The sequence below is a fragment of the Pongo pygmaeus genome, chromosome 5 (genome assembly GCF_028885625.2).
Source record: "Pongo pygmaeus isolate AG05252 chromosome 5, NHGRI_mPonPyg2-v2.0_pri, whole genome shotgun sequence".
In the NCBI taxonomy this organism is placed as follows: Eukaryota; Metazoa; Chordata; class Mammalia; order Primates; family Hominidae; genus Pongo; species Pongo pygmaeus.
The window spans coordinates 13,622,063-13,634,912 of record NC_072378.2 but is presented as its reverse complement, the minus strand read 5'-3'; the positions used below and the strand labels follow the sequence as shown (position 1 = coordinate 13,634,912).

General features: G+C 39.7%; 1 protein-coding gene across 1 annotated transcript in view; it reads left to right on the top strand.

Moving 5' to 3' along the window:
• The window catches only part of RANBP9 (RAN binding protein 9), a 92,010-nt gene that overhangs the window by 14,429 nt on the left and 64,731 nt on the right, over positions 1 to 12,850 (top strand). Inside the window, exon 2 of the mRNA XM_054490103.2 lies at positions 497 to 608. Within this exon, the coding sequence (XP_054346078.2) occupies positions 497 to 608 (112 nt within the window). The remainder of the gene's footprint in view (positions 1 to 496; positions 609 to 12,850) is intronic.

Below are 12,850 nucleotides of genomic sequence, written 5' to 3'. Positions count from 1 at the left end.
GAAAGCTGTTTTGCCAATTCAATCTAATTGTGTAAGATTTCACTTAGAAATATACAATACAGATGCTTCTGGTTTAAAGAGCCAGGGCTTTGGCAAGAGTGTACAGAAATTATATAAGTTATATGCAAATTTAGACCTGATAAAATTAAGATCTTTCTCTCATGTTCTTCATACATCCTTTTTCCTCTTAAAAATATAATGTACTCTATAATGTCTTTTATTTAATTTGCATAAAAGGCTGCTAGGTTCAATTTACATATTTGGATTCTGTAATCTTAATAAAACTAGTAATAGTGTGAAAAGTTCTGTGGTTAACTTGGGCTATTTTGCATATTGGGTTCATGGTGATGATAAATGTTTTATTGAGTATTTGAACTGATAGGAGCAGAAATTATACATCATTCCAAAAACCTATATGTTCCTGAATGGTTTAAGGTTTTCATTTTTCAGTGAATATCTCATGTGACTTCTTTTTTCCTTCCTGTTTCATACGCAGGTCATGGCAAAACCCCAAAAGATGCAGCGTCAGTTCGAGCCACGCATCCAATACCAGCAGCCTGTGGGATTTACTATTTTGAAGTAAAAATTGTCAGTAAGGGAAGAGATGGGTAAGTGTAAATTTTGGTGAGAAAAATCGTTTGCTGGTTTTTTTGTTTTGATTCATAATGTTTATGATGTAATTGGAAAGTTGGAATCCTGGAAATTTTGGTAATTGGAAAAGTGGAATCTGAATATTTCAATATAACAGATTGGATCTGGTTGTGCTTAAATACTAGCTGAAGTTAAAGCTTGAGTTGGTGATATTAACTAAGCTTTTCTGGTAGGTTTATTATTAAAATGGAGAATTGGAATTAAGGAATGAAGGGACGGTGACTCATTTTCCATGACTTACACTGCTTTTTCCTGAATTCTGCTAAGAAGTTAAATCCTCTCAAAGCTAGTAATCATAGTCAGTTGGTGATTCATAGGTATTTTACAGATGTTGGACTTAGAATTTTAGGTTTCAGCTGGGAAATGTGTATTTGTATGCTCTCAACTAGAGGAGATTTTCAAGGTTTCGGATGTGGTTTAGAAATTTCCAAATGAGAATTCCATGGTAGGGCCTGGAACCAAATTTTATATCATTGCTTTTCAGCTTGGGATTGGTGTGTGGTTTGTATGGATATCAGAATCACTTATGAGACTATTAAAAATATAGTAATTTTTGGGCCATACCCCAAAAGTTCCTAAATTAGGATTTTCAGAAGTAGAGCTTTGGGCAAGATAGGCATTTTGAGAAAGCTCCACACTGAATTTTGGTGCCTATCCCTGGTTAAGCACTAATTACCTAGAATCATTGGATCTATCCTATAGTATTTCCTAATAACTTTATTGCATATCAGAGGTCTCTTAAAGCAGTCATAGGGTCATTAGTTGAGTTACCAAGACAAAGCTGTTGGGCTGTGTGGATAAGTTGCCCTGTGAGGTCAGTCAGATGGACCTCAAATCAAACCCCTCTTAGTGGTCCTCCTGTGTTTAATTAACCAAATAAGTGTATTCAGTAGGTTACTCCTTTATCGGCTGAATATTCTCTATGTCAACAGTATGAGCAACAGAAAATAAAAACTTGGAATTCAGTGACAGCTTTTTATGTAACTGCCTCAGTTTTCTCAGGGTAATCAAGCCAAAGAGAAAATCAGAGATGCCAAGGATAGAGTGGTTGAGAGAGGCCCATATTGAAATAGGCACACGATTGTCACCATTTCTCACTTTACAAGCTGTATAATCAGTAAGCTGATTCTTTTTATACTTCAAATTATATGAACTTGACCTCATATTTGGCTGCAAATACCCTGATGATTCTCGAATCTAATGCTACATCTTAGCTTATTCCCTTGAGCTCCAGACAACGTGTCTAACCAAATGTTTGCATTTGAATGTCCCTCAGGCATTTAAATTTAGCTTGTTTAAAATCTTTTTCTGAAAAAAAAAAAAAAAAAATTTTGGTTGGTGGTTTCACTATTGCTAGAAACTTGAGAATTTCCTGCTTTTAACTTTTCTGTTCATCTCTACTGCCTCTCACTTTGTCAAATCTCAATTATTTATCTGGTGAATTACTCTGAGATGGTTGATGGGTCTCCAGTTGCTGCCTGTTTTCCTCTTATTCTAGTCTATAACTGTTGTCAGTGTTCTTAGTAATACAAAACTGAATTGCCTCTACCCGTTTTTTGAGATCATTTGGGACATCTGTTGCTTCAAGGATAAAATGTAGAGCTTCTTAACAGGACCCCTCAGATCTGACTAGCTCTTGCGTCATTTTTCAGTCTCTTTGTAGCCAGGATACCTTATCCTTTTTCTTTTGTTTTTAAAACTAGGTATATTTTACATATAGTAAACTTTATTCTTTTTAGTATACAGTTCTGTGAGTTTTGACAAACATGTATAGTCATATAACCACCATCGCAGTCGATATGGGAGACTCCCCTTATCTGTGGGGGATACATTCCAAGACCCTTTGTCGATGCTTGAAACTGCAGGTAGTACTGAACTCTATATATACTATGTTTTTTTTCAGTCTGATAGTTGAGAGGGCTACTCAGTGACTAAAGGGCATGTGGTATGTATATATACAATGTGGATATGCTAGACAAAGGAATGATTCCCAGGTGGGGACAGGGCGGGACTGAATCCAATGGCATGAGATTTTATCATGTTACTCAGAATGGCATGCAATTTAAAACTTACAAATTGCTTATTTCTGGAATTTTCCAATTAATATTTTCGGACCTCAGTTGACTGTGGGTAACTGAAACACTGAGGAAAGCAAAACCACAGATAAATGCGGACTGCTTTATATAGAACAGCTCTGTCATCCCCCAAAATTCTGTCATACCCTTTTGTAGACAACCCTTCCCCACCTCTAGCTCCTGGTAACTGTTGACTGGTTTTCTGTCTCTATAGTTTGTCCATTTCAAGAATGGCATGTAAATGGAATCATATAGCCTTTTGAAGTCTGGTATCTTTCACTTAGCATAACACATTTGAGATTCCTCCCTGTTGTATATATTCATAGAACAGTCCTTTTTAATCTAATTGTGTAGATGAGTGAACCAAAGTTTGCTTACCCACTCCCCAGTTGAAGAACTTCTCAGTTGTTTCCAGTTTTTTGGCTGGAACTGTAAACATGTATATACAGGTTTTTGTGTAAACATAAGTTTTCTTTTCACGAGGAAGTATCTAGGAGTGGGATTGCTGGATTGTAGTTAAGTGTATTTTTAACTTTATAAGAAACTGCCAAATTGTTTCACAAAGTGGCTATACTAGTTTGCATTTCGTTTTTTTTGTTTGTTTGTTTTTGTTTTTTTCTTGAGCCAGAGTCTTGCTCTGTCGCCCAGGCTGGAGTACAGTGGCACAGTCTTGGCTCACTGCAACCTCTGCCTCCCGGGTTCAAGCAATTCTCCTGCCTCAGCCTCCCAAGTAGCTGGGATTACAGGCGCCTACCACCACGCCTGGCTAATTTTTGTATTTTTAGTAGAGACAGGGTTTCACTATGTTGGCCAGGCTGGTCTCGAGCGCCTGACCTCAAATGATCCGCCTGCCTCGGCCTCCCAGAGTGCTGGGATTGCAGGCATGAGCCACAACACCTGGCCTCTAGCTTTTTCGTATATATGTTTTTCATATATACATTTTTTTCTCCTGAGCCAGATAGTAAGTTCCTTACAGACATATTCGTGTGTTTCATGTGCTTGTTGAGTGACAGAAACCAGCCATGCTGTGGAGGGATATGATATCCACCACCACCCACTAATCTTTTGTATTTTTAGTAGAGTCGGGGTTTCACCATGTTGCCCAGGCTGGTGTTGAACTCCTGAGCTCAGGTGATCTGCCCGCCTCGGCCTCCAAAAGTTCTGGGATTGCAGGTGTGAGCCACTGTGCCTGGCCCACTAGTTTGCATTTCTACCAGCAATGTATGAGAGTTCCTGTTGATCTTAGTACTAGGTATTGTCGTCTTTTTTTTTTAATTTTTAGCCATTATAATAGGTTTCTAGTGATTTCTTGCTGTGGTTTTAATTTATATTTCCCTAATGACTAATTATGTTGAAGAATCCCTAATTCTCACCTGCTCTTCACCTATAAGGTACCATTTGGAGTTCTCTGACTACGCATACTGGCTTATATTTCTAGTTCCTTATGCATGCCCTTCCTTCACCTTCTCTTATCCCTTTCTCTATTTGCCTAGCTAATTAATTAGTCTTCAAGTCCTAGTTTAGGAGTACCTTTCCTATGGCATTTTCTCCCTAAAGTAGGAATATGCCTTTTCTATGCCTCCTTTACATTTTGGCCAGACTGTAATTATGGTATTTATTGTTTCAATTGTCTGCTTACTGCCAACATGACCCTACAGATTTAAGAGTAAGGGACTATTTAATTTCTATAACTTCAGTACTTAATTTATAGGTAGCTTTTAAAGGTATGAATAAATGAATGGATTAGAAGAAGTACTATTTCTTGTATGTTCTTGGAGAAAACTATTGTTTTTTTTTTGGTTTGTTTTGTTTTGAGACAGAGTCTTGCTCTGTTGCCCAGGCTGGAGTGCAGTGGCGTGATCTTGGCTCACTGTAACCTCCACCTCCTGGGTTCAAGCAGTTCTGCCTGTCTCAGCCTTCCAAGTAGCTGGGATTACAGGTGTGTACCACCATGCCTGGCTAATTTTTGTATTTTTGATAGAGATGGGGTTTCACCCTGTTGCCCAGGCTGGTGTCAAACTCCTGACCTCAGGCGATCCGCCTGCCTCTGTCACCCAAAGTGCTGGGATTACAGGTGTGAGCCACAGTGCCCCACCTTTTTGTTGTTGTTGTTGTTTTTTTTTTTTTTTTTTTTGAGACGGAGTTTCGCTCTTGTTGCCCAGGCTGGAGTGCGATGGCGTGATTTCAGCTCACTGTAACCTCTGCCTCCCAGGTTCAAGTGATTCTCCTGCCTCAGCCTTCCGAGTAGCTGGATTACAGGCATGCGCCACCACGCCCAGTTTACTTTGTGCTTTTAGTAGAGACGGTGTTTTGCCATGTTGGCCAGGCTGGTTTCGAACCCCTGACCTCAGGTGATCCATCCATCTCGGTCTCCCAAAGTGCTGGGATTATAGGTGTGAGCCACCGCGCCCGGCCAAACTATTGTATTTCTTTAGTCACATTCATTTATCTCTCTGGTGAACGTGTCGAACAAAGTTCTAGGCCCAACCCATTGTTTTTGGAAGCAAAGAACAATTCATTTATGATAAAAAGCAACTCGTATTGCTAATTTTGGCTAACTAATGTTTTTCTGGAGAAAAGATTCTTTCCTAAAAATCTCAACATCTTTGTAAAGCGTGGACCAGAAAGAGTAGCTGTTAGGCACCTTTTGTTTGCAATGATGTATGCCCATCTGAGAGTTTATTCTGCTTAATTTAAAACTGAATTTTCGCCAGTCACGGTGGCTCTAGCCTTTAGCACTTTGGGAGGCTGATGCCAGTGGATCATGAGGTCCGGAGTTCGAGACCAGCCTGGCCAACATAGTGAAACCCCGTCTCTACTAAAAATACAAAAAATTAGCCGGGCGTGGTGGCAGGCACCTGTAATCCCAGCTACTTGAGGGGCTGGGGCAGGAGAATTGCTTGAACACAGGAGGCAGAGGTTGCAATGAGCCGACATCACGCCACTGTACTCCATCCCAGGTGACTGTGCGAGACTGTCTCAAAAACAAACAAACAAAAACACTGAGTTTTCTTTTAAACAAAGTGTTTATCCCAGATCTCAGTTTTTAAAATAAATTGTCCTTGGCAACAAATTTTCTCATGAAATGGCAAGAGTTGGGTGTGAATTGCCTCTTTCAATAGGGTAGAAAGAACTGGTGTTAATGTATTATGTGCTTATAAAGACTTTTAATTCCTATGGTGTGCGTTGTTTCTAGGTTTACCCTGGAAAATTAGGAATATGACTGTCATGATTGTTACTTGTATTTCTTTATTGCCTAGAAAATGAGACCTGAAGAAAGTTCCTTTTATTGAGTGAAAGAATAGATTTCATTTTCTGCCATGAGTTTTCATTTAAACTGAACCTAAGTTTTGTATATGTGCAGTTAAATAAATTTATTAGGACAAAATAGTCTGTTTAAATATTATTAATTTAAAAATAAATTCTAATGCATTTCACAAGAAAAATTAAATCACTTTATCTACATGACTTTTTTTTTTTTTTTTGAGACGGAGTCTCTGTCACCCAGGCTGGAGTTCAGTGGCGCAATCTTGGCTCACTGCAACCTCTGTCTCCTGGGTTTAAGGAATTCTTTTGTCTTAGTCTGTCCTAGTAGCTGGGATTACAGGTATGCCCCACCATACCCAGCTAATTTTTCTATTTTCAGTAGAGATGGGGTTTCACCATGTTGGCCAGGCCGGTCTTGAACTCCTGACCTCAAAATAATCCACCCACTTCGGCCTCCCAAAGTGCTGGGATTACAGATGTGAGCCACCATGCCTGGCCCTGCATAACTTCTTTAGGGCATATATTTAACGGGTGTGTGTTTACTTTCCCTTCTTTTTAGTGATCATTGACTGTTGAGATGAATTTCTTTAAGGAGTCTGTATCTTAGGTACTTTCAGTTCAGGGATTTCATTCAAATTTTAAATTATGCATATTAATAGAGGCAGTGGACATACAGTTAATTCTAAATGTGAGAGAGAATAAAATTTTTATTTGAAAGTTTTTAGAATTATAATTTATTATGAATGGTATTTTTAGCTCTTCAAACAAAATATTGATGCCACTCTTTGACAGTGTTTCAGTGAGAACTGGCAAGTAATTCAGTCTCTCTGTTCTGTTCCTAAATTCTTCTGCTGATAATAAAGTGCACTCTTTCAGAGTGTTCCTTTTATGCTTGCTGACTTTCTAGTTTATTTCTTAGGGGGAGGAGGAGAACAAAGGTCTTTCTTCCTGTCTAGCCTTAAAAGGCTTTGAAAACTAGAAGGATCTTTCCTTCTAGGTTTGATTGGTTGTAAGCAGCAAATGGAAGCACAGGGTAAATGTGAACAAAGAGTAAACAATGTATTTTTTATAAGTAAGCAATATATTTATTTAACAAATATATGTTGAACACCTATGATATATCACATTGTCAGCAGTTGAGTGGGGTTAAGAAATTATTTTATTGATTTGTCTTATTCATAGTTCTTACTAGAGGACCTGACATTTAGTAGAAACTCAGTTAATACAATGAGTGAACTGAATGTGGTCCCTGCCCTTGAGGAAGATCAAATTTAGTGTAGTCATATGTCGCTTAACTACAGAACATGTTCTGAGACATGAGTCATTGGGCGATGTTTTTTTATGAACATCGTAAAGGGTACTTACATAAACCTAGATGGTATAGCCTGCTACATACCTGGGCTGTACAACAAAGGACTACATATATAGTCCTCTGTTGACTAAACTGTTGGTATGTGGTGTTTGGAAGATATGGTGGGACAAGGCAGGAAGCAGAAATACGCAACTCTTAAGACATAATATACTAAGTACTTAAGAATGAGACCATGTATGGGAAAACTGAGGAGAGGGTAATTAATTTTGGCTCAAGGAAACATTTATACAGGAAGTAGTAGTTGGTAGACCTTACAAAATGAGTAAGAATTTGAGAGGCCTTTTTGGGGAAGAACATTCCGGACTATGGTAAATGGCCAGAATAGTCTCACAGGAAGAGTGCAACTTTGTGGTCTTTGGCAGAGATACATGGTTCAGTATTGTTGGGGACTTGGATTATAAGGAAGAGTTACAAAAGTAAGAACAGGCTGAGCGTGGTGGCTCATGCCTGTAATCCCAACACTTAGGGAGCCTGAAGCGAGTGGATCACCTGAGATAAAGAGTTCGAGACTAGCCTGACCAACATATAGTGAAACCCCATCTCTACTAAAAAGTACAAAAATTAGCTGGGTGGGGTGGCACACGCCTGTAGTCCCATCTGCTTGGGGAACCAAGGCAGAAGAATCGCTTGAACCCAGGATGCAAAGGTTGCAGTGAGCTGAGATCACACCACTGCACTCCAGCCTAGCAACAGAGTGAGACTTCATCTCTCAAAAAAAAAAGGAAAAAAAGTAAGAATGGAATCAGATGTTATAGAGCCTTGATGATAGTTCTAGGGTGAAATATACTCTATAGGTAGAAGGGAGCTTTCAGTTTTTTGTTTTGTTTTGTTTTGTTTTGTTTTTGTTTGTGGCAGAGTCTTGCTCTGTCACCCAGGCTGTAGTACAGTGGCACAATCATGGCTCTCTGTAGCCCTGACCTCCCTTACTTAAGTGATCCTCCTGCTTCAGCTTAGCCTCCCAGATAGCTGGGACTACGGGTGTGCATCACCATGCCCAGCTTTTTTTTTTTTTTTTGTAGAGATGGGTCTCGGTATGTTGCATAGGCTGGTCTTGAACTCCTGGCCTCAAGCTATCCTCCTGCCTCCCTAAGTGTTGGGATTACAGGCATGAGTCACTGCACCCAGACTGCCTTCAATCTTTTTGAGTAGGGAAGATATATGATACCTGCTTTAGAAAGATAATACAAAGTGGGGAGAGGATGAAGTGTGTGATGGCGGTCTGCAAGACTGCTACAGAGTATACGGGCTAGGGCTAGGAGTTAGGTTGTGAGGCAGTTGCCTGAGGATAGAGTGTGATAGAGATTTAAATAAAAAATAACAGGAGGAAAATAACAGAGGAGGAGATTTAATTTGTTGAGTACCTGTTATATGCCAGATACTGTGCTAAGAACCTAGGATTGACAAAGATGGAGACAGGGCTGTAAACATGGCTGAGAAAGGGTACCTACTTTCCAAAAGTTTGCAGGTAAGAAGGGAAATGAACATGTAAATAAATAATATCCAGTATGAGATACACAGTAGTAGACATATAAACAAATTAGAGAAGTATGTTGGAGGAAGTAACCAACTCTGTTGGAAGACAGGGTGGTGATCAGGGAAGTCTATCTAGGAAGCTTACATAAAATTACAGAAGAGGAATACAGTTAAACATAAGCTTCTCTGTCCTTCAGTTGCTCAGGTATCCTTTACAAGATAGGATATGAACAGAGATTTTAAAGATTAGTAGCTGTTTTAGAAGCTGACTAGTTAACTTTTGTTGAGAAATATAGTGGAGATGTAAATCTTAGCTCTGCTACTTAACTAGTTCTGTGGTTTTGTATTTTTTGACAGACTCTCTCAGTCTGTGAAAAGGAAATAATAGTGCCAACCTCATAAGACTAAATTACATAACTCACTTAAAGCACTTATTAGAGTACCTGGTGTGAAGCAAACTCAGGATAGCTTGATGCTGCTCTGAAAAAAGATGCCTGGTGCACAGCAAACTCATGTCTTCTTGCCACTGCTTGCTGCTGCTGCTGCTGCTGGAGGAAGCTCAGCATAAAGTTTTGTGGGAGGAATGTGTCTGGAGATGATCATGAAGGGACTTCTAATGCTAGTGGGTGTTAACCCTTTATCTTTCAGGTGCTAGTTTTAAGCAAGGGAATTATATGTTTGGATTTGCTTTTTAGGTAGGTTATCTGAGGGTATTATGGAAAATAGATCTGAGACTGACTTCCAGAGATCAGTTGGGTTATTGTAATAATAAATTGAGGGTTTAATCTGTGTGGTGAGGTTGGAGAGGAAAGTAGACAGATTTGTTAACTAATTAGGACTTAATTTTTTTTACATGAAATCTGTCTTTATTTCCTTGATTAGGAAGTAGGAGTAGTATGTAAAGATAGTTGTTGAGAGAGTGTTAAGAATGACTCCCTAGCTTTTGGCTTAGAAGATTAAATGGATAGTGATGTGACTAAACACATCAGAAAATACCAGAAGGGGATTTTTTTTTTTTTTTTTAAGAGATAGGGCCTCAGTTTGTTGCCCAGGCTGGAGTGCAGTTGTGTGATCGTAGCTCACTGCAGCCTCAAATTACTGGGCTCAAGGGATCCTCCTGCCTCAGCCTCCCAAAGTACTGGGATTACAGTTGTGAGCCATCACACCTGGCCAGGAAGTGGATCTTTAAAAAAGATGATGATGAGAACAGTGTTTGAGCTGCTAGGGGACTCCCAGAAAATTAATAGCAAAGGCTTTGACTAAAAATAAATGCGATTTAGGAGAGTAGGGCTGAAGGTAGGTTTTGGAGTTGTCAGAAGGTAAATTGTTAAAGCCATGGGAATTGATAGGATCACCCAAGTATGTAATGTAAAAAAAAAAAAAAGAGGGCCTAGGGTGGACACCTGAAACACCATATTTAAAGGACATATAGAAGGAGGAAATTCATCTGAGATTCTTTTCATGTACTTACAAATTTTTTTAAAAAATTTCTTCTTGTTACATAATCATCTAAGATTCTATAAAAGAATGGTCAGAGAATTAGAAGGCAGATCCTAGGTGTTTTCAGAAGCCAAGGAAGTCAGTTCAAAGGAGAACTGCTAAGTCTCCACTGGTTTGTCATTTGAGGGGTTAATTAGTCCTTGTGATAGCAGTTGCCTTAAAATTGGGGTGATAGCAGGTGCAGTGTGTCAAAGAGAGGTAAGGAATGGAGATAATGCGCCAGTGAACTTAGTAGCTGTGTTGCTGTTGTGAGAAACAATAATTCACAACCCATTTAGAAAAGTAATACACTGCCAATTTGATAATTCAAGGCCAGGCGTGGTGGCTCATGCCTGTAATCCCAGCACTTTTGGCGGCTGAGGTGGGAGGATTGCCTGAGCCCAGTAGTTCGAGACTAGCTTGGGCAACAAAGCAAGACCCTGTTTATTAGGCCGGGCATGGTGGCTCATGCCTGTAATCCCAGCACTTTGGGAGGCCGAGGTGGGTGGATCACCTGAGGTCAGGAGTTCGAGACCAGCCTGGCCAACATGGTGAAACTCTGTCTCTACCAAAAATACAAAAAAGTAGCTGGGCGTGGTAGCTCATTCCTGTACCCAGTTACTCGGGAGGCTGAGGCAGGAGAATCCCTTGAACCTGGGAGGCCAAGGCTGCAGTGAGCCAAGATTGCACCGCTGCACTCCAGCTTGGGCAACAGAGCCAGACTCCGTCTCAAAATAAATAAATAAATAAATAAAAATAATAAAATTAGCCGGGTGTAGTGGCATGCACCTGTGGTCCCAGCTATATGAGAGGCTGAGCCAGAAGATCGCTTGAGCCCAGGAGGTCAAGGCTGCAGTGAACTGTGTTTCTGTCGCTACACTCCAGCCTAGGCTGCAGAGTGGGACTCTATTTCAGGGGGAAAAAAAAAGAGAGAAATTTTGGAAATTCAGGAAAGAAAAAAAAGTACAGAAAAATGTAAGGGAGAAAACTAAACCATAATTTTGTATAATTAATTGCTATCAATACTTCTGCTCATTTCTTGCGGATGTTACATATACACTTACATTTTAAGCTTAGTTATACTCTTTTTATTTGAGACAGAGTCTGGCTCTGTTGCCAGGCTGGAGTGCAGTGGTGCAATTTCGGCTCACTGCATTCTCTGCTTCCCAGGTTCAAACAATTCTCCCACCTCAGCCCCCCTCCCAGTAGCTGGGACTACAGGCGCATGCCACCACGCCCAGCTACTTTTTGTATTTTCAGTAGAGACAGGGTTTCACTATGTTGGCCAGGATGGTCTCGATCTCTTGACCTCGTGATCCTCCCACCTAGGCCTCCCAAAGTGTTGGGATTACAGGTGTGAGCCACCACACCCGGCCTGGTATCCTCTTTATACAGGTTTTTACATCCTGTGTTTATCATTGATTTATTTAGTATTTTTGGGGAGACGGTATTTCTGTGTTGCCTAGGCTGTAGTGCAGTGGCACATTCATAGCTCACTGTAACCTCAAACTGTTGGGTTCAAGTGATCCTCCTGCCTCAGCCACCCAAGTAGCTAGGACTACAGAGATGTGTCACCATGCCTGGCTTATTTTTAAATTTTTTTGTAGAGGATTATTATTGATTTATTTCTATGTAACAGTTAATAGTGTATTTCTTACATAATTATAAGCATTCTTCTATGAGATTAAAAGCTCTGAATATCTTTTTATTTTTGGCTGTGGCATAGTCTGTTATAAGTTTATTAAGGCACATGCATAGCTGTTCTCCTGTTGCCAGTTATTTAGATTGTTTTAATTCTTTCACTATTCTAAATACTCTTTTTTGCATGAAATTTGTCTTTATTTCCTTAGGAAAGATTTCTTGAAGTGGAATTATGGCTCACAAGAAGGGGTATGCATATTTTTATGGCTTATGATACACATGGCCAAATTACTCTCCAGAAAAATTATTGCAATTTATGTTTGGGTGGGACAGACCTTGTTGTATGTATATGCTGAGGAGAAGGAATCACTAGTGAGTCCAGGAGAAGGCTGAGGAGGTGAATGAGGCAAGTTTCTTTGCCCAGCAAGTGGGATATGGGGATTTAAGTATAAATTAGGAAGGTGGGATGCTGTGTGGAATTTATTTATTGGCACTTATCACTACTTCTGGAAGCCTGTCTTGACAGCCTTTTCACCTCCAAACAAGATTAGGCTCTGTTAACTTTCACAGCATCTTGTACTTCCCCTTCATAGCATTTAATCACCTTCATAATTATTTATTTAAGATCTGTCCTGCCTATTAGAGTATTCCTTTAGGGAGGGCATAGACTTTTGTCTTTGCCACAGCTTTATCTGTGTCGTCCTACACATAGATATTTAGTAAATGTTCATTGATCAGAGAAGTGAAGGTATTGAGGAACTATGAGATTTAAAACCACGAATTTGTGACAGCGGTTTACATACTTATAATTTTTTACTCTATACCCAGCTGGTTAGAGAGGAAAGTTGAATTGTATGATTGATGCAAAATGGGAAACTATAGGTTAGGTAAG